Source organism: Plectrocnemia conspersa, unplaced genomic scaffold (genome assembly GCF_051122295.1).
Source record: "Plectrocnemia conspersa isolate PC_06_02 unplaced genomic scaffold, ASM5112229v1 ptg000014l, whole genome shotgun sequence".
In the NCBI taxonomy this organism is placed as follows: Eukaryota; Metazoa; Arthropoda; class Insecta; order Trichoptera; family Polycentropodidae; genus Plectrocnemia; species Plectrocnemia conspersa.
This window is the reverse complement of record NW_028277178.1, coordinates 17,120,085-17,142,644: the sequence shown is the minus strand read 5'-3', so window position 1 is coordinate 17,142,644 and position 22,560 is coordinate 17,120,085. Positions and strand designations below refer to the sequence as shown.

The 22,560-nt window shown below is 31.3% G+C and overlaps 1 protein-coding gene across 6 annotated transcripts in view; it reads right to left on the bottom strand.

Annotated features, from left to right (window-relative positions):
* Nucleotides 1-22,560, bottom strand: part of Ptx1 (pituitary homeobox homolog Ptx1) — a 77,306-nt gene that overhangs the window by 13,544 nt on the left and 41,202 nt on the right. For 3 of the 6 annotated variants that reach the window (XM_088204273.1, XM_088204271.1, XM_088204270.1), the window contains 2 exons: nt 20,762-20,935; nt 6,105-6,352 (listed from right to left, as the gene is read on the bottom strand). In XM_088204273.1, the coding sequence (XP_088060399.1) occupies nt 6,105-6,352; nt 20,762-20,935 (422 nt within the window). The remainder of the gene's footprint in view (nt 1-6,104; nt 6,353-20,761; nt 20,936-22,560) is intronic. The other 3 variants (XM_088204272.1, XM_088204274.1, XM_088204269.1) reach the window with 1 other exon arrangement.

Below are 22,560 nucleotides of genomic sequence, written 5' to 3'. Positions count from 1 at the left end.
ATATACGAATATATTCGTTCACAGAGAAAAAAATGTTAAATTTGGAAAACGATCGATACATGGCGAGCTATGGGCGTTGGAAAGTCAGCTAAACACGGGCCTCGCAGAGCGTCGGTCGGTCGGCGAAATGCATTAATATGCAAGCGTGCATTCGGCGGTAATCCCCGGCAGATTTATAGTCTTAATCATGAAAGGATTAACTTTGCAGCGTTCGCGATGAGTGAGCAGCAGCCACCGGCATGATGATGCCCGGCACGCCTGTTCGACAAAGGCGAACGGTCGCATCGGGGAGAGGGCCAATATCGAACATGACCACGCGACCAAATGACTGAATACGTAAATAAGCACACACACCTGAATGTAGCATATTTTAAATTATAAAATAAAAGGTAATACTCTCAACATCTAATTGCTCGTGCGGTAAAAGTTACAACCGTTACTCGCTCGGGACGAGACTATGCGCCAAGAAGTTTGAATATGATAATTCACGACTCTTAATGGTAGAATGTATTTGAATAAATGTTGCAGTATGCTATAGTATAATATATTATTTATACTATGCTTTTTAAAGTTTGTATTTCTGTTGCTATGTTGCAATAAAAACTAATCAAATACTCGATATAAGTCAACGCAAAAAAACAGTACTCACTTATAATCATTAAAATATTTTGTCGCTTGCTCAAAAATAATATTGGACAATAAAACACCTGAGACGAATCTCCTTGATAAAAACAATTATCGCTATAACGAGATCTATTGTGATTAACCATTTAAACGCCAGTGACTAACCGGCGCTTCATTTGTTGATTATTATTTTTTACAAATTATTTTTTCAAAACAAGTGACAAACGAATTACCTACAAATTATATTTTTTAATTATTAAAGTTAATCAGTGAACCAAGTATTTTATATTTATTTATAGATATACTGACGCGTGAAGAGAATAACAGATGACTGGCTGGCGTTTAAAAGGATAATGCTGCAAAATAATTTTAATACACCAAAACTGTGCAATGGGTCGCAGTTAATTGTAAAAGCATCAACCAGCATAATATATTAGTGGTATTGTCGATAACTAATACCATGCGATCCTTTTTCTTTTATAATTTCTATCGTATCTGAGAGATGAAAATCATCAAGCCTGCACTACACTCTCTGGAAGTTGACCAAGGTTGGCCAAGGACGGAGAATATAGTGGGTTACTTTGGTCGAGTTTGGTTCTGCCCGCTCTAAAATCTCTCGGAAGTGGTCCGAGGTTACCGAGAACGGGAGGTAATTCAGTCGACTTGGCCAGCTTCGAGCGCTTCCGAACATTGTCGGCAAACGGACCGAAGTCGGAGCTGCTCTGTCGAGCGTAAGTGGTGAGATACTTTCCCTTTCGCTCTCTCGCGTGTTAAGTGACGACAGTTATAGAGATAATGATATGGTTTTTCGCAAACTGAGATAAAACAAGTAACTCAGTTCAATTTCAGTATGCGCGTAGGCGTCCTATGGTCAACACGACAAAACAGAAGCCATAATTTTTACAAGCCGTCGACAACCTTTACCCCCACCCCTTAAAAGTGAGGAAGGCACTCTCATAGCATGGAGAAAGAGCGTTAAATACCTAGGCATCCACCTGGACTCCAAGCTTAAATTTAACCAACACTTAAAAGAACTCTGATCGAAAGGGCTAACCGCTATCGCTGCTCTTCGACCAATATTTAATAGAAAAAGCGCGCTAACAATCAAAAATAAAATTCTTCTCTATAAACAGTTAATTAGACCAGTCTTAACATATGCTTGCCCGGTATGGAGCAATACGAGTAAAACTAACTTTGATAAATTACAAGTAATTCAAAATAAAGCAATAAAAATAATATATAACACCCCATTTTATACGAATCTTAAAAAGTTACATAAAAAATATAGAATTCCAACAATAAAAGAACATTGCTATTATCACACGGATAAATATTATAAAAACATTTCGCGAGAACATACTAACCCACTAATATCCAGTATCGGTAACTACGACAAAAAAGGACTTAAATTTAAATATGTACACAAAATGCCAAAGCACATCTTGCTCTAGGACATTCAAATGCAAACAATAACAGCTTTAGTTCACTGATTTATTGTATTTTTTAATTATGTATGTGTTATATTTTATAAATGTATGTATATTTTGAAAAATTTTTTTTTTTTTTTGTAAAAGGTTTTATGTGTTTTTCCTTAAATCTACTTTATTACACTTAGGGATAACTTATTATTATTATTTTTTAATTTTTTAATTGTAAGCAATGGAAATGGTTATAAACCAGTATTGTGTATTTAACATGTCTGTATACTATTGTACCCATGAATATTTCTGAAATAAACGCGTTAAAAAAAAAAAAAAAAAAAATGGTCAACACGCGTGACGAGCGCTGCATCGTGGTCAAGTTATAAAACCACATGCTTATCGGGGACTTCAACAGACTCTTACTGACATCTTTGAATATTTTAGGGCACCAAAAGGGATTAATTATATTTTTGATAGTATATTTTTATATATAGTTATTATATATTTTTTCATATAATATTAAATAATTAAAAAATAATTAGTGGTACTTGATTTTGTTAAAAAAATCGTTTCGAATATCCTTATATATTTTCCTAGATCGGTTTATATAAATGTCACACCATAACGAATTCTTATTAAGAATCGATGGCGACAAATTCTAGGATAGTCGCAGATGCGGTGTTCGTATTCTGAAGTATCATATTTATGCCTTATGGCATTTTGCAAAAATCGACAAAGATTTTGCGTAAATTGAATATTTACGACACTGATATTATATTGGTGAGTGCCCACACAAACTTTTATAATTATCAGTAGCGTAATTTTAATAACATGACAATTAAAAAATTGCGATTATTTGGAACATTTTTCGATCGCGCGCAAATATGCTAGCTGTACGTGACAGCAGCCGCCGTGCGGACTGCATATGAAATTTGTGGCAGTATGGCGACCTCGGCCGACTTCAGTTGAACTTCGGTTCGGATAACTTCCAGAGAGAGTAGTGCAAACATCACAGATTAAGTTATCCTAGATGTTCTTAATCTCACGGACGAATATTGTAATGATAATTTCAAATTGAGCTAGGTCGTACAAATTAATCCTAACAATGAGGTATTTCATCTCATAGGATATATCATATATGTATAAAAAAAAATTAAAAAAATACCGACTGTCTAATTTAATTATGAAAAATCATATCGATTTCATTCGCTAAAAAAAAGCTGCTTAAATTCCCAATTTTCTTTACACGCTTCATGACAATAAAGATTTTTTTTCAAGTGGTAATTATTTACTAAAGAGATGAATGCTTTACTCTACATTTATGCTACATTTGATATCACAATTGAATCATCAACAAAATTTAACCAAAATATCACTTATAGTATCTATTATATATCAAGTGTTTAATGATACTAATATATAACTAGGATCATACCACTTGCAAGCTTAGTACGAAAGCTAATGATCATAATAAAAAAATGATTATGCTTTATACTATTGTATGCTACACATAATCGTTTAATTTTACTGTACCTTTACTTATTTAACGTACTATAGATAACAATAATATAATAATGCACAAAAAGGGTTCAAATCTATAAATTATTTATAAAAATTAAAAAAAAATATATTTTTTATATATTTTCTAACACACACAAACTACACTATATCGGGAAGCATATATTACAGTGCGAATTATACACGAGGCGTTGTTACACGAAGCGTAATGTGCTGTCAGTCAGAGCGCTGAAGCGGGATGTATTAGCCTGTCAAGTGTCTATTGCCGTATAGCAGATGCCATAAATAAAATATCACCATCGAACTACCCACTTCATTGTGTTGTATGTGTGTTTTTATTGCGATTACAACAGGGGAGCAAAACTGGCCCCAAAGGAGTTCTCAAGACTCCCCCAAGGGAAAATCGCTAATCGTCCCATTTGCAAGCAATGATGCCGTTTAAAATTAGGACACGATTCGATGATTCTCTTCAGCGTAGCGTATTCAAATTGCTTTTTATGGATTGTTGATTTACTGTCATGTCTAAATTGCATTGAAAAAACTGAGAGAGCTGGGTACGTAAGACGACCTTGAAAGATTCGCAGATTATATTTGATACATAAAATAAATATTATTATCGTGTGTGGATAAAGCTGCCATCTTACAGACTCATAATTGATTACATGAGTTTAAAGTTTCTAAATTAGCATTATGTTGTTTTCTTTAAAGTCATGCACAAGGTTCACGTAAATTTGTATCGTACGTGAAATATGAACGATTTAAAGCCGCGCGTGCTTTCGCTCAAAGCCGACAGATTATCGTAATTGCAGTGTAAAATTAAAAATACAACACTTTTTTGTGAGATTCACGCTGAAAGCATACAAACACGTTATATAAATGCTATAAATAACCCGAATGAATGTTTGCAAGGCACTAAATCGCGAAAGTGTGAAAATTCATGTGGCGAATTTAGATGCGAGAAAACATGTTAAATCTCTTATGATATAAGGAACGATTTGACTCAAGATGATAAATAATTTCTATCAAGACACATGCTTCATATTATTTATTGCTTATATACTTCATATTATATTTCCTAAAGTAATAAAGTAAAATCTAGAGAAAATACATGTATATATATAGTATTTCTATATTCACATAGTTGTACTGATTACAGTGAAGACTCTTTTTATGCGATTATGAAGTTAATGCAAATTATATTTATTTATTATCGTGAGACTAAAATGTTTATTTTTTCAAGTAATTATCTGTGTGAATGCTGCTCTTTTTACTGAATGGTTCACGAAACCTGAACGGTTCTTTTTACCAGAAGTGGAAAAATATCTGAAGCAGAAAGCTCTGGACTTAAAGTTTTATTAATTATTGACAAATCCGTATTTAGAATATCAAAATTATTCAGACGTTAGAGCAAAGCATAATTTCCAATTAAAAAAATTAAATTAAAACCATCTATTAATTTATTTTGGATAAATTAAAAAATGGAGTATTAACGCTAACTTATCCTTGAAAATTATGATTGATTCGCTATCGCTAAATTCAGAACACAAATTTTAAGTTCTTGCTGGAAAGCAGTATGGCCTGGATGTGCAACACTCAAACCATTAAAGCATCGAAAATATCAGCAGAAATCATTACTTTAGCGAATCAAATTGCTAGAGAAGGTTTTGATAAATTTAGCCTAAATTTTATCAAGAAATTACTTGCGGATAATGTCTTTAATAACGAATATATTATTAAAATAACCTTAGATATTGCCGAATAATCAAAAAACGATAATGAAGCGAATGAAAATCTATTTCTTTTCACTGCACAAATAGTTTTAAAAGGTCTGTAACTTTGCAGTAAATTGAAAAATTATGTTCTACTTAAAGACTCAAATTCGGAACCAGCATCAAAATTATAGGTCTAGATATCAGGAGCTGCATAAAAAATAACCATTAAATCAAGAAAATCATCACTAATTACGATGTTAAATGAAAAATATCAACACATAACGATAATGAAGATGATGTTAATTTTAATTGTGAATAGTTTGTATTATATATCTGACCATACTATTTATAGCAACAATAATTTATTTAAGAATTGGATGTGCATAGATATATGTATTATGTTTATGTTGTAAAAATAATTTTGCACTGTTTTTCTCAAATAAAACCTAATCAAGATTAGTATATTCCTATATGAATACACAAAAATTTTCCACTCAATTGATTATAGTAACAAAAATCGTTTCAGATTAAGCAAATCAAAATTGATCTACACATTTCAAACAACATAAATGTACGTAAATGTGCCAAATATCTTCAGGGTTTTGTGTTATATTTTTTTAAGTGTGTTTTCACAGCGTTCATCTCAGTTGATGCCCGTGAATCTGCGGATTAGTTTTAAGCCGTCCAAATTTAAATAAGCAAAGAAAAACTGAAAGCAATGAACTCGGGATAATTTTAGGGGATTTTCTCCGTAAGCAAATCCGTTGTTAGCTCAAAATAGTTTTTGACACGTGAAAGCAAAAAATAAATAAACAAATATTATTCTCACCCTGACTCTGGCTTCGGTTAGATTGGTCCACATGGCTATCTCTTCCCTGGTCGACATGTCAGGATACCTATTCCTGGCGAATGTGGCTTCCAATTCCTGCAATTGTTGTGACGTAAAATGGGTCCTTTGTCTTCTCTGCCTTTTGTTCTTTTTGTCGTTTTTTTCCCCGTCTAGAACATCATCAGTTCCCAATCCAGGTGTCGAAGATTCAGTTTTGATCGTAGGTTCCGAATTTATTGAACGGCCACCTAAAAAATAAATAAAAATTATTAAATACACATACAATCTAACAGAGTTGCACTGTATTTTTTGATCAATGGAAACGCCGCCTATAAAAATAGATAAGCAATGCACTGTTGTTATTGGTCCATATTATCCCTTTCAATATGCACGACCAATTATCACATGATTTCTTATCTTTTTCCGCAGCAGATATCATCATGTTATATATAAAAAGCACTTGCATTTTTTTTAGATTTTTTTATACAATATATGTATATTTCTATGAATTGAATCGCGTATCATATTAGTACCGATTTAGTAATATTGTTATATATCTAGAGTAATAAACTGAGCTTATCTATGATTATATATATTTAAATGTTAACTCATTTCTATGGTAATAAACTACTTGTTTTTTTTATGTACAATCGGTTCAAATGCGCCGTTTGTAATTTGTTTGATCGATAAGATTAGATTTATGTATAAAATGAAAATAATGTTTAAAAAGTTCCTGAACTTTTTAAACATCATTAAATATTTTGTATAACGCTTTATTTATTAGCAAATTTTGTGTCAAACTTACTAAAGAAAAAAGACAATATAATTTTTTTTGGAAAGATTGCGTATATAATACAATAGATATCGAAAAATGTGCATCATTAAAGCTTAAAAAACATATAATAGATTAAATAATAAAGACCAAAATTGCACTTATAGAATACTGCAGAAACAGATTTTTGTTTAAAAAAAACATAACGATATCACAAGAGACATTTCAAGTGTGATCGATTGTCATTCAAGTAGTAAAAACATAATTATCAAATTGATAATTATGTTTTTAGATCGATCACTCTCGATTGAGATCTAAAATATATTAATTCTATCGTTTTTGTATCTGTACATCTTGGTGTTTATCTGTGTGTTTCATTGAATTGAATAAAAAAACGTCTATCACACTTTGATCCCTTAATCCGTTAATCTTTTACTATTTAGTTTTTTAACAGACGATGACGCCTTCTCGTCGTGAATAATTTCGTAATTAATCGCAATCGTTATTTAAATTTTTAATCGGCATTAAATAAAATAAAAAACGGTTAAATTGTAGTTTATCTTTCGCTTCGGATAATTAGTTTTTTTGTTGTGTATTTTTATTGGTATTGGAAAATTATATTGGTCGGCATGGGTCACAATCGCAAAGGTGTCATCGAATTTTGATCGATGGGGGTCTGCCCCTGCGGACGGCCCAGCTTCAAAAGGCTTATCAGTGAGCCAAGTTGGGTAATGGTGAACACCTTCCATGTATTTATTATTATCTTCGAAAAATAGCCAACGATATCTTTCGATATGGACACGCTGATAACAGACAGAGGACGATCGAGAGCGATTTTATCGAATATCTAAGTTTTAAAATTAACGGTGATTTCATACCATTTGGTGATGAGTAAGATTTTAGTAGAAATACTACAATACATATTTTTTGAAATGTTATTACCAATGATAAAAAACTCATTTTTTCCTTGTATTACATAATCTGTATATCTGTTTTTAATCAAATCTGTGCTTGAAGTAAATTATATCACTAGTATCAGTCATTAAAATATTTTTAAATATCAAATAAATATAACTATGATTCAAAATTGTATTATAACTATTAAATATTAACTAACTAATAAAAATAGAAGCCTTTATTTTATTTAATAGAAACGTTTACATAAATAAGAATACGAGAAAATATAATACATACTTTTAGATTAAGTGCAAGTTGCAGGTTTGTAACCATTTTCTAGTTTACAAAAGAAAATTGAAAGGAAAAAGTTATATTGATAGCAATATTAATTAAATTAGGGTAGAATAAGAAAACTGGTAATAATAAAAAATATGATAAATCCAAAAAATCACTTTAAAATGTTTATTTTTATTTTAATTATATAAAATATTCTTCTAATGATATAACCTTCCTCCACATCTCATAAAATGTTGGTAGCTTTGATACAAAATAGTTCCTGACAGCTCCCTTTCCACATCGTCTGCATTTTGAATACTTTTCCGTCTAGGAAGTGTTACATCGATCTTGAAATAAAAATGAATGAGATTTTCAGAAACTTTCCAGCCAAATTCCTTGATTTTATCAAAAGTCAATTTTGCCTCATAGGACTAGCATTATCGTATTATAGAACTATTCGACTTCTGTTGAAAAATGCAGGCCTTTTTTATTAACTTTCTCGTCCAAGCAATCCAACTGATTACAATAGAAGCATGCTGTATTTGTTTAGCAGGTTTAAGAGTTTCGTAATTCACAATCCACTTGCAACTAGAGTCTCCAATTCGAGTAATCGAGTACTCGATACTCGAGTATTTTTGTCTATTTTTCAAGTACTTGATAATCGAGTATTTTGAAAAATACTCGATTAATACTCAAAATTAAAAAATTTTGAAATATTTCAGAAACAAAAATAACTTTAACTCGGTCCGGTAAAGGTTAACGTCTTGCTTTTATTTGGCGTTTATGTCCGAAGTCCCGAGTTAGAGCAGTTACTATCAGGTATAATTTTTTCATAGTTCCATAGTTGCATAGTTCCGGTCGTCGGCTATGTTAGTGGGTACGACGGAGAAATTTCTTTTGTGTTTTCCGTTCGACAGTCCCGACTTATCTAATTTATGGCAATGAACAATATGAAATATCTAAAAAAAATTAGGTTTTATGACTATGCAGTTGTAGCGTAAAGTGTTGTAGATTGTTTATACTGATCCCTCAGCTTAAAATTTAAATCAAAACAATTGTGTGTTTTAAAGGCATTTAAAGTAAAGTCAGTTCTTTGCGAACCGTTTAGCTCTAGAGTGAAAGGGATTCACCCAAATACATCTTCGAAGGATATAGATTTAAATTTTTCGCATTAATCAGAAGGAGTAGAATATTGTATATTGTTAAGAAAAAAAATCTATTCAAGAAGAATTACAAAATGCTATTTTGTCAATAGTCGAAGGAATTAAGAGAAAAGCAGAGAAGGGAATGAAAGAAGAGAACATAAAAATAGAGTTCAAAAAAATTTATATCTATAAAAAGCGAACAGATATAAATTAGAAGCCTTATCCAACGCGTTAATGACAATAAGTCCAACATCAACAGCAACGGAAAGGATTTATTCCATAACAGGAATATTAAAACCAAAGGTTAGCAGTAATATTAAATTCGAGACACTTTTTGCATTATTGTTTTTAAAAAGTATGTTCGTGAAGTTAAAATAATTGTAAAAATTAACATACTAAGTATTTTATTTATTTATTTATTTATATGTGCACGAATTTGAATAATAGCTATTTTGGTACATTTGGTAAATACTCGAAAGTACTCGAGTACTCGAGTATTTTAAAATTTTAATATTCGATACTCGAGTAGTTGATGGTTCGAGTACTTGGAGACTCTACTTGCAACCCACCATAGACATCAAAATATTTTTTTTACAGTGAGCCCGGGATTCTAAGTAAGTTTTGATACTTAATCTTTGAATAATCACTATCTTCTATGACGATTGTTGTCATACAACACCCATTTCTCATCTTCGGTTGTGAAACTATCGATCAGCTTCAATATATAGAAGTTCTTGGAATACGCGTCGACTTGTATTCTTCGCTCAATTCGTGTGGAACCCATACACATAGTATCCAAGCCTTCCCGATCTTCTTTATGCATATGTGCACTGTTGAATTGGACAAATTTAGTTTCTCGGCCAACTGATGGATAGTTTGTATAGCATTTGCTTCTATTTTTGCAGCTAGTACATCATTGTCTAACTTTGTTGTTCTCTCAAATCCAGCACTATTCTTGATATCATAATTTCTCAAACAAAATCTTCACCTATCTTTAACATTAACGGATATCTCACCTACCACTTCACATATATTTTTAGTGGCCGTAGTTGCCAATTTTTTTTAAAGCTATTCATATAACATGCAATTTCGTATTAATTAATAACTTGGTAAGAATTCTGTCATCGTAGTTTTTTTATGTAATGGAATGTGGAGCTTAGATGTGCATTAACATATATAACAAAATACGTACTCAGGTATCACCTGCCAAAGCACGACTGGCTGTTGAAATTTGAAAAAAAAACGAAATTGATTTCGGGATTATCTCATATTAATATACGTATATTATGTCCTAAAAAACTGTTGCGTGATACTAAGATTTGATTTTCTATCCAATCTTTTCCATGCTATTTCCACATCACTACGTCGAGTAAAATAAATTCTATAACGTGTTATGTGATATTATAAAAACTCATTTAAAAAAAAGCGAAAACACCTTTCGAGTCTTATAAATAATAAAAGTAAACGTTATAATGTTATAAATTATACAAAGCGTCCGCTTCAAAGTTTGCGAGCGACACCGGATGAAGATGCACCGAAGGGGGTGGGTTTTCTGGTGTGTCTGGGTAAACTTCGAACTTCACCCCCGCACGAGGCGCGGTCGAACCAACGGGATGGGAAAATTTCCTCGCGAAGTTTTCACAAACTTGTGATGAACATCCGAGTTGCACCTGGGAAAACTTGCCTTGCGCCGCTCTTGTGCATTTTGATAAGAGAGCCATTATTACACTCTTGTGTGTTCTTTGTGGTCGAGAAAGCACGTTCCTACACCATTTTCCAATATCTGGCCGATGGAATAATAAAATTTATACTTGCAACCATATTTTTTATTATTGGAGTCATATTGCTCGAATAAATCATCCGGCACAAAATTTTCTCATCCTTTTTCAGCCACGAACAAAGCCTCATGTAAATAGGATGAAGCCAGCCAATTTTCAATAAGGCCGCGAGGGCAATAAATAAAGCAATTACTTGTTCGCGCAAATCCCATCGCCCCATATTTTATTTATGTGTATTATTCGAAATTTAATTAAAAATATTTTTCGTGCTCATATAAATATAAAATAAAAATATGGCTTCGATTTAACAGCGTTTATCGTCGAAATGTATAAAAGCTGAACAATTAATGTGCTTTTGAATTAAACCCCGTTTTACATTGAAATATGTTCTAAATTTAACCTATTATATTGAAACATATATAAATAGTTGTTTACTATTAATATTTTAATTGAAAATAAAATGTAAAACCGCTTCTCTATCCATCATACATGTTCATGGATTTGGAAAGAAAAACTTTCACACTACTTACTATAATTATTTAACTTACATAATTTTTTTGAATAAATTTTTATTTTATATGGAGCTTATTGTTGAGGTTCTTAATGCACTTAATTTATTAATTAAAAAAAATAAGCAATATTTAAAAAAAACGCTAAATTTTGTTAAACTGTAAAATATAAAAGTCTAAAATTCTGTGCAAATTTAAATAAACTTTTCAGTACAAACTGCCTTACAGATTTGATAAATTTTAAAAATGGTTTTATTATTATTTCAAAAAATAACTAAAATATGCTTCTAAATAAATTCCCAAAATTATTTATTGTATACGTATCTTAATAAATACAATTTATTAAAATGAAAACAATCACACATTTAATAAATCTAGATTTTTATGTCACAAATATTATATATGAATGTGTTGCTTTATTTATAAATAATAATATATATTTATACATATAAGATATTCTCTATGAGCTGAAGTAGCTTATTCTATATTAAAAACTTTCATTTTATTATATATTAAGAACTTTCAATACCTAATAGATATCATCACGATGTTCATCCGTTAGATTAGGAAAATCTAGGTGAACATATAATGATTGATCGGAATTATAATTATATAATTATCAGTAATTCCTATCTTCCAATCACAATTAAAATTAAAAAAACACAAAGTCCATGTGGGATTTGAACCAAGGTCTTTCAAGTCAATTAAGGATTCTACCACTCGTTAATCGTGCTGGATAAAAAATATTCTAAGTGACCTTATTACTATTAAATAGGAACAATTTTCATGTATTAGTATAAATGTTTAAAGAGATTAAAATAAAATAATATAAAATCTTCAAAGTGTTTTTAACAGTTCCGAAAGAAAAAAAACTGTATTAACTGCAAAAATTATGCTTTTACTTTTCTCATTAATTATTTTTTTCAGAAAGTGATAGTTTATTAATAAAGTATTTTTTGGCAGGTATTTTAATTACTTTCCCAATTGGTTATAATTTAGAGGTCACTCTAACTACCTCAACTATCTATCAAAAATTTTTAATATTTCTTATAAAACTATTATAAAATAAAGTTGATGTGTTAATTTATTTCGTACTCTTTAATTTATTGGTATTATTTTCTATATAAATCATTCACATTTAATCAAATTTAAAAAAATATTATATACGTATAATGTTTTTATTTGATACTTCTTTAGTTAATAGTAAATATATGACAATCTGAGATACCTCAAAACAGTGAAAGATCTATCACCGAAATAATGATAAGGGCGTAGAATGAGCTTTTTTATGTTTTCTATGTAACATTTTGTAATATATTTTTAAATAGTCTATGTACTTTTTATATAGCATATAAATTATACATTGGCAAACTATTTACTATTTTATTTTTTTAGTTTAATATATAGGAGCATCTAGATTTTTAACGTTACTATGATTGTCATTGATGCAATTTAACTTTTATAAAATAATTTTATCTACGGAGCATCGTTTATTAAACATTAAAATGAACAATAGCAATTTCAAATAAACACTTTTAAAATCAATTCCGAGAAAGCTCAATTCGGTAGACATAGTATATAAACTCGTATATACATACAGCGAGAGCTTTTTTTGAGGGCGTCGCGACGTCGGTTTGACACATTTTAAATTTTCATAGTTACGGGCCGGAGCTTTTTGCCTGACGGCAAAAGCGGCTCCGACGCCAGACAACTTGGACTTAGGGAAACTCATTCTCGAAACTTGAACGTGCCGTTATCGAAACGACTTACAGTTAACGTCAATACGGAAGGAACCGTAACGATTCGAAGGGGACCGAACTTTTGCTTGTTTCGAACTGCACGATCGTAAAGTGCCGAGATCATTATGCGGAGGCGCGACAAAATTGTTATGTAATGGGATTATGTATGCGAAATAACATATTACGATATAAAGCTAAGACTCTTAATGATGATAATTTGCCATGGTAAAATAAACATTTTTAGTGCATTAATAAAATAACTAATAAGTACTTAATGTGCTCTACTGCGTTTTATCCTGCTTTTGCTTTTAAGTAATTCAATTTAAATCATAGCACATAATTACTTTAATTTTTTATCAAATCTTGAACATAATTGAGGTATGTTTATCAACTAAAAATATGTTTTTCTATAATATTACAATCAAAGTCAATCATTTAATATAAAAACTATTGAACTAAATTTTAATACAAAAAATCTACTAAAGATACTTCCATTATCACATATACAACATTTTCAGTCATTGTATCTCATGAAACTATGAAGCTATAAAAAAATTCAAAGTATATTTATACTCCTAATTAATTTAGACCCACAAAAATTAAACATTTTAGATACATATCTCGTATTTTTTTAAATTACGTTATGCGTGCACTACACTCTCTGAAAGTTAGCCAAGGTTGGCCAAGGACGGAGAATATAGTGGGTTACTTCGGTCGAGTTCGGTTCTGCCCGCTCTAAAATCTCTTGGAAGTTTTCCGAGGCTACCGAGAACGGGAGGTAAAGTGGGGGTAATTCAGTCGACTTGTCCAGCTTCGAGCGCTTCCAAACATTGTCGGCAAACGGACCGAAGTCAAAGAAACCAAAGTCGGAGCTGCTCTTTCGAGCGCGAGCGGTGAGATACTTCCCCTTTCACTCTCTCGCGTGTTAAGTGACGACAGTGAGAGAGATAATAATATGGTTTTTCGCAAACTGAGATAGAACGAGTAACTCGGTTCAATTTCAGTATGCGCGTAGGCGTCATATGATCAACACGCATGACGAGCGCTACATCGGGGCCACGTGGTAAATTTATAATACCACGTGCTTATCGGGGACTTCAACATACTCTTACTGACATCTTTGAATATTTTAGGGCACCAAAAGGGATTAATTATAGTTTTGATAGTATATTCTTCTACCAGATTTCGTTATTATATTTTTTTTCATATAAAATTAAATAATTAAAAAAGAATTATTGGTACTTGATTTTGTTGAAAAAATCGTTTCGAATATCCTTATGTATTTTCCTAGATCGGTTTATATAAATGTCACACCATAACGAATTCTTATTTAGAATCGATGGCGACAAATTCTAAGATAGTCACAGATGTGATGTTCGTATTCTGAAGTATCATATTTATGCCTTATGGCATTTTGCAAAAACCGACAAAGATTTTGCGTAAATTGAATATTTACGACACTGATATTGTATTGGTGAGTGCCCACACAAACTTTTTTAATTATTAGTAGCGTAATTTTAATAATATGACAATTTAAAAATTGCGATTATTTGGCACATTTTTCGATCGCGCGCAAATATGCTAGCTGTACGTGACAGCAGCCGCCGTCCGGACGGCATATGAAATTTGTGGCAGTGTGGTCGCTACTCGGAAGTCGGCGACCTCGGCCGACTTCAGTTGAACTTTGGTTCAGACAACTTCCAGAGAGTGTAGTGCAAGCATTAAAAGCACAGCAAATAAAAGCTCATTTTTAGTGCTTTGACACAAAACAAACAATAAAAAACATTGAAAACTCGTCAATTAATAATGGTAAATTAATAGAAAACAATACAAAAACACTATTTTTTATTTGAAAAAACTAATTTACTACATTTTTCTTAGTATTTTATTATCTTAAAGAATATGAATAATATATTATATTTGATTATTTACATTAGCTTTTATTTTGTGTATTTATCATTAAGTTGAAGCAGTTTTTGAAATATCAGAGCTTTTAATTTTTTCGTTATAAAACTTTTTAAATTGAGTATTTGCGTATTACTATGATTTTTATGTGTTTCTATATGAAGTGTTAATGGTCCATTAAATATCAGCATTTAAATGTATTTTAATAATTTTATGACATTATATCATTAATAATTTCTTAATGAAGAATATTTAGTTTTTTTAGTAGATAAATTCGGTACTTAAATATATCTCTCACAAAAGCAACAAGAAAAACGGAGACATTTTGAGATAAGACATGGTTTCAATTTATGAATTAAATATATTTAATCTATAACGATACACTTATACGATATTATATAGTGTTTATTGCATACATATAACATTGATTATTTTTTTTAATAATAATCATGTTTGCTGAAAATACATAAAAAAAAATATCCGATAAACGGAAATTTAAGAAAAATTCAGTGGTATTAAGGCGTAAAACACATATTTATTGTACAAATAAGTCATAATAAATTACGTCCACTTTGTTTCGCTAAAACTTTTTGTCGTGGCACAAAGCAGCAGCGTCGCCATTGGCAGACGCGAAACTCTTCCGTAAATTTTTGCCCGCAACTCTGGCAGCTATGTAGCTGCTCAGACAGGAGATTAGCGTCAAGACAGTTTTAAAATAATTGACGGTGCACGCCGAGCGGTTTATTTGGCAGTTTTAATATATTTACACGGTCGATGGCATCTCGGGGCCGATTCTTAAACGAGCACACTCCGAGACTGAGGTCCTGGCCGAGGGATTTGCCAAGGATTAAACGCTAAAGCCGGCTCTGGCTGGAAGTGGCTTTCTTTCGTGCGGCTCGTAACTTTCGCAGTCTACGAGTAAATAAACGCGAGTCTAGATCAAACGATCTATCGATCCGAACACGCGAGATAAGTCGGACTGATCTCCGAGATGAAAAATTAATATTCGTGCCATTCGTTAGACGGGCAAATTCCGTATAAGCCGCCGCTTAAGTCGCCAAGTGTTAAGGATCTTTGGCAAATCTTAGCTTTGATATCTGTCTGTCGAGGTTTTACGCTCGAGTCGGACAGTTTAATTTAATTAAATTGCTAGTAATGTTATTTGAGCTCGCTTTATTTTTTATTATGATTAGACGTCTTATAGTTATCAAAACACGATGTAACGAATCAAATATGATATGCTTAATTTAACGTAAGAAATTTAGAAATCATTGTTGTTGATATAAAAATATAACGAATCATCATTGTTTTAAAAAACACATTTGTATAATTTTCTGACATTTAAATAAATATCACATATACTACATACACATATTTATCTATTTATAATTCCCAGACAAATACCATTTAGAAGACTCAATAAATACATATAGTTTTACATTACTTCAAATGCACACTGGATCCAAAAAGTTATGTATATTAGACTCCCACAAATAAAAGCAAATAATCAGAGGATAGAGCTTATTCGTGTGATCAATAGAGTTTGATTTTAAAACCAATATTTTTTCAGTAATTTAAAAAGCTATTACCTAAATTCTAAAATGTTAATTTAGAAAATGACTATATTAAAATTTATTTTCCAAGAGACAATTGTAAGTACATATGCGTTAGTCTAAATTTAAACCCAATTAGTCTAACTGCTTTTAAATAAAAATCATATGGATCTCCAATGTATGCGTTTTCAAATCAAATAGGTCATCTATCTCTAATCAACCATGACGACATTCCAATCCAAAATCACACCGTATAAATCGTTTTTCGCGTTTCCTATACAATAATTCACCGCGGCGCGAATCCGCGCTAATCCTGTCGCGGCTCGCTGTGACAAGCCGGTGATGTAGGGGTCCAGTCAGCGACGGACCTTGGCCGTGTTCTTAGCGCTAATGCCAGGCCAAACACCAATAACGACCGTCAGATTTATATGAATGGTCAGGCGATCAAAGAGGCGTCCCAGAGCGATAGAGGCACAGGATTACGGCCGGATGACGGACCGAGTCGCCTTTAAGTCGCTTTGGAAGTGTCCGCCGATACGATGTCGAATAAACACGTACAAGATCGTGCCAATTTGAGAAATCCGCAGATTTTCGCACTCCCGTTATGTAGCAGGGTTGTTTTGGTTCACTGTGACGAAACTTTTCATATCCAGCCGCAAATCCACTGACCAACGAATGCCTGCGTCCGACACGCGGGTAATCTGATGAGAAAATATTGATTGCGTGCTAACCTATTTATGTAATATGTTGATATTTAAAAGCTACTGCATATTATAACAGTGATTATAAATATGACTTGTATTAAATATATCTACGACTTTAACTAATAAATTTATTTGTAATGAAATATGCAAAAATTTTGAATTGTTTGGTGGCACTCAAAAATGCATATATGGACTCTATATTGACAAATAATTTTTTATTTTATTTTTAGTGTTCCTAATGAGTAAGTGAATTGCATAAGTAAGTCAATTTAGATATTCAAAGCATCCACAAAATATTTAATATATCATATCGATAACTAACTTTACCTCTACAACTGATAATTATTAACCAACTATACCATTGTATAAAAAGTTTTGCTTTAACCATTTTGATACATATGCCTTATAATAACGTCTCAAGATTTTTATATTATCACTGAAAATAACATTGCAAAATGTTCAAAAATAATTTTGTTTGCACGAAAGTTTATGTAGATGATCTAATTTTTTTCTGTAAAAATAACTATTGTAGATCTAGATGATCATACTTAAATATTTTATTTAATTAACCACGTCAACTACGCACGTTTATTTTGACACAGAAGATTAAAAAAATCTTTATATAAAAGAATAAAAAATCTAACTATTACTTAATTTTAATAAATTAAATTACACTAGTTTTTCATACTTCCTGTTAAATTGACAATTATAGGCAATCGATTTATAATACAAAAAGATTTGGAGTGAGAAAATAATTGCACAAAAACTTCAGAACACAATATGAAAAGTACTATTATAAATTTTTCGCCCCACCTACGACCATTAAATTTGTAAAAACTATTACATATACGTATTATCTATCGTACTCCCGTTATTTTCATAAAAAATTACATTTTTTAAGTACACCAAAGCCTTGTATAACACTGTTTTTATATAAAACGGTTGATGAATTGTGGCATATTTTTGTACAACACGTTTTATACAACACGGTTTCAGAAAAAAACAACAATAAAAAATCAATTAACATGTTTGATTTATACGCATATGGATCGCGCTACGACAAGATGAGAATTTAATAGTTACACAAGCTTTGAAAAAAAGTCTCTGCATCCATTAAAGAAATAAATCAATCGACTTTAAATTCTTGCTGGAAAAATCTGTGGACAGAAGTAGTCCCTTGCGAAAATTTTGTACCACAAATAGAAGATGAATACCAAAGAATAATTAACATTTGTCGTGGTATTAGTGGAGAAATATTTCATGATATGGATATTTAAGATATTGGAGAAATATTTGAAGATCGTACGTTGAACGAAGAAGAATCTGTCGAAATTTTGAATGAAACTACCATAGTTAATGACTCAGAAAGCAGTTGCAGCGAAGTAGCTAAATGTTTCACATTAAAAACAATAAATGACGGCTCGGAATTGGCTGATAAATTAGAACATTGTTTTATAGAAAATGATCCTATGACGAAAAGTAGTTTGAAGTTCAAGAGGGGATTACAGCAGATCTTGGCCCCTTATAACGAAATTCGTAAAGATTTATATGCTAAAAGTAGACAATCGCTTATTACAGATTTTTTAAAGGTTAAATCCAAAAATAGTCCAGAGTCCTCTGATGATGAAAACTTACAACCGATTTCGAAAAAGAGTCGAACATATAGAATTTTAAGTGATAGCGATGATTAATGAATGATCTATTATATGTTACGGATTAAAAAAAAATTCGATAAATATGAAAATGTATATTTTTTTTGATTGTGTATTAAGAAATTAAGGGTATTAATTAATTTAGATTTTTTCTTGGAACGCAAACCCTTATTTTGTATGAACTGCAAACCTCGTATAACACGGATTTGTATAACATATGACCGTGTTAAACGAGGTCTGGGTGTATCTTAATATTTATATATACATAAGCAAATGGATATTTATAAATCGTGTTATTAAAATCAAACCAATATTACGTTTTAATTAATTCATTTAAGTTAGGTTTACATTTGTACAGTAAATGGATACTTCATAACTTTTAAATCGTGTTTCAATTTATATCAGCATATTATTCCACTAGCAGTTAAATTATATTTTCGCTAGTAAAATATATATATATATATATATATATATATATATATATATATATATATATATATATATATATATATATATATATATATATGTGTGTGTGTGTATTTATTGGAGAAAATGTATTTGGATCTGATTTCACTAAAACAGTTAGAAAAACTACATTTATATTAGTGAAAATATTCACTGAAAGTACACGTTCACTGTAACATATATAGTAAAATACAATTTGTTGTAGAATATATTAAGTTATATGTTGCAATATAACTAAAAAATCACTCTTTTTGAAAGAGATGAAAAAAATATTTCAATTACTAATAGAACATATAAAAAAAAATATTTTTTGCCCAAATATTCTAAAAAATACTACTAATAGTGTAATAGTTTATTAATTGAATTTGTACAATTAGTATCGCAAATTAAATACACTATCGCCCTATAATGAGTTTAATTCATTAATTTTTATACTTATTCGTGAGAAAAAAAATCTAGAAAAGCCTAATATAAGTATCATTATTAAATATTTTCTCCTAGACACAATATTTTTTCCAAAAAGCAAGTAAATTTGTATAAAAATATATATTCGGTCTACTGATCTATTGTACTCTTAATTTTTATAAATAAATTTAATAACGAACATAACGCGGCTGATATTTTTGCACGCCATTTCGAAATTTGTTAATATGTGAGGGGCATTTATTCATGCCATATTTTTTCAATAAATTTAGGTGATTTACAGCCTTAAATTATACTAAATAACCATATTATTAGGCTCAAAGGTATAAGGCATTTTAGGTGCCCAATGAGTACTAGCAATTTTCCTGATGACTTCTATAGAAATAGTTTTTGGAGTTTGACTATTTAAATGACGCCATTGTTATAGCAAAATATGATAGATCAAACTAGCTTAATTTTCAGATATTTATATATGTATACAAATAATAACTAAAATACAGATAAAAATCATTTCATAAAAATGTTTTTTTTTTTTTAATTACAAATATGTCTAAATATGTCTGATATACGGAATCTGTACTACATAGTAAATTTATAGTAGTGAGATTTTAGCACTGATTTGATTAAACTATCGTTAGAATAATAGCTTTATGTTTTTTTTTTCTTAAGCACAATATTGGCAATATAAATAAAAAAGCAAATATACAACACACTGTAAGCTTACAATAATCTAATCGTAATTTCGTAGATCCGATGGGGTCGCCCTCTGTCTTTACCCTTTCACAGACAGTCACACATAACGTACATATAAAATGTGTAAAATTCATGTGATACGTTACCATCGTCCGTACCTTTGCGGTCCCGGGGGCGGGATCGCGCGGGGGCATACGCGAGATGGTGAGGGTGCGGCGAGGGGGCAGCGTGGTCCAGCCCTCCGCCCCCTGTGCCCCCCGAGCTGGCCGACGTCAGGGAACTGTGGGTGCTCTCCCTGAAGTCTCCCGTCTCGGCCCACACTGAAACACACAAAACACATACATTGCAGGGCTGTGACACAGGGGCATCCTAAAATTGTAATATTGGGTATTCAGGGATAGGCACATGACATAGGGGATGCATACGTAATGGCGAATAGTAAGCGTCTTCCCTTGTGAAGACTCGCCTTGATTTTAGACATTGGCATAACATATATAAATAAAGTAACAATATCCATGTCTGATATAGATTAAATATAAAACACATTCAAACAATAATATAAGATCACAAGTTATCAAATAGTATTTTGTACTTAAATTTTTAAAAATCGCAAAATTAATAATAAATGTATTTTTTATGTATTTGCTATTATTACATTATAAAGTTCTATACAAGGAGGAGCTCAACTCTGAAAAAAATCATAGCAAAGATATATTTATAAAAAAAGTAAAAAGCAACCTTAAATAATAAATCTGAACTAAACTACAATTATTGAAGATATATGTACTGATGTATTTCATGCATCCTTCAACCCTTTTTATACATTTCCTTCAAAAGCACCCGCTTTTAAATATACATTATTATTTAAAAGGACTACTTAATAATAAGATCTTCTGTCTTTCTTAATAAATTTTCAAGTATAAAATAGGTTATTTATAATTTAATATTCAACATATTCTTACATGAATATGTGTAGAAACATTTTCATTTACCAGAGTTCAAAGATTTAAATTAACTGGATATGTTACTGGAATGATGGATATAATTTCTTAAGACACTAATGACAAACTGAATTCTAAATGAGCGCAATTAAAGTGATAGGTATGTGTTTGATATTGATACAAAATATGTGACATGTTTATAACTTCACAAGCAGTGATTATAATTTCTCAGAATATATTTATATCAGATTCTGATATACAATATCCATTAGGATGCATATTTGCTGTTACAGTAATAGACTATTCTTTGAATGCGTAAGTACCAGCTAGAATGTATTCACGTGAAACATTCGCTTTCGCCGAACTGGTGCGATAATTGCATCTCGCTCCAGATGCCAATGATTCCCGAAAATACCCCGACAGCTGCCGCTGGAGCCGCGTAAATCTGACTTCTAAATAGTTATTGAGGTGTCATAGTGGGATTAGAAGACCAGCTCGCACAGTGTCAGCATTAATTGCCAAGACCGCAACGCTAACTGCCTGCGGTCTCATCGAAGCAGACGAGATTTATTGCGACCTATCAGGACCCGTTTCGCACCCATAGGTCGCACACGTGTGCCCTGGCATTTTTTTTCGCGGACCACCTACGAACCGCCCGGGCTTTTCTCACGGAATTAAGCTTACATTTTTTCACGCCCCGTCGATAAATTCGTCGTTATTTATTAGTTTTAACTGGTTTGCTCTGACCCCGGAGTGGTTTTATTATCGTCATCAATGATCCCGTTCATCCCGGATTACGCGTGAAATCCTTGTTAAGGCCGTTTGCAAATAAAGTGGCGTTTATTGTATAATTTGTAATTGGAACAGGTCAAAACAAAATTCGCCTTGGACTTAATAGAACGTTTTGTAAACGGATGGATCAAATTTGACATTTTAACTTAGGAACTAATCCTGTCTTGGATTTGTTATAGAATGCGTTAATATATCATGATAATCTCACAGTA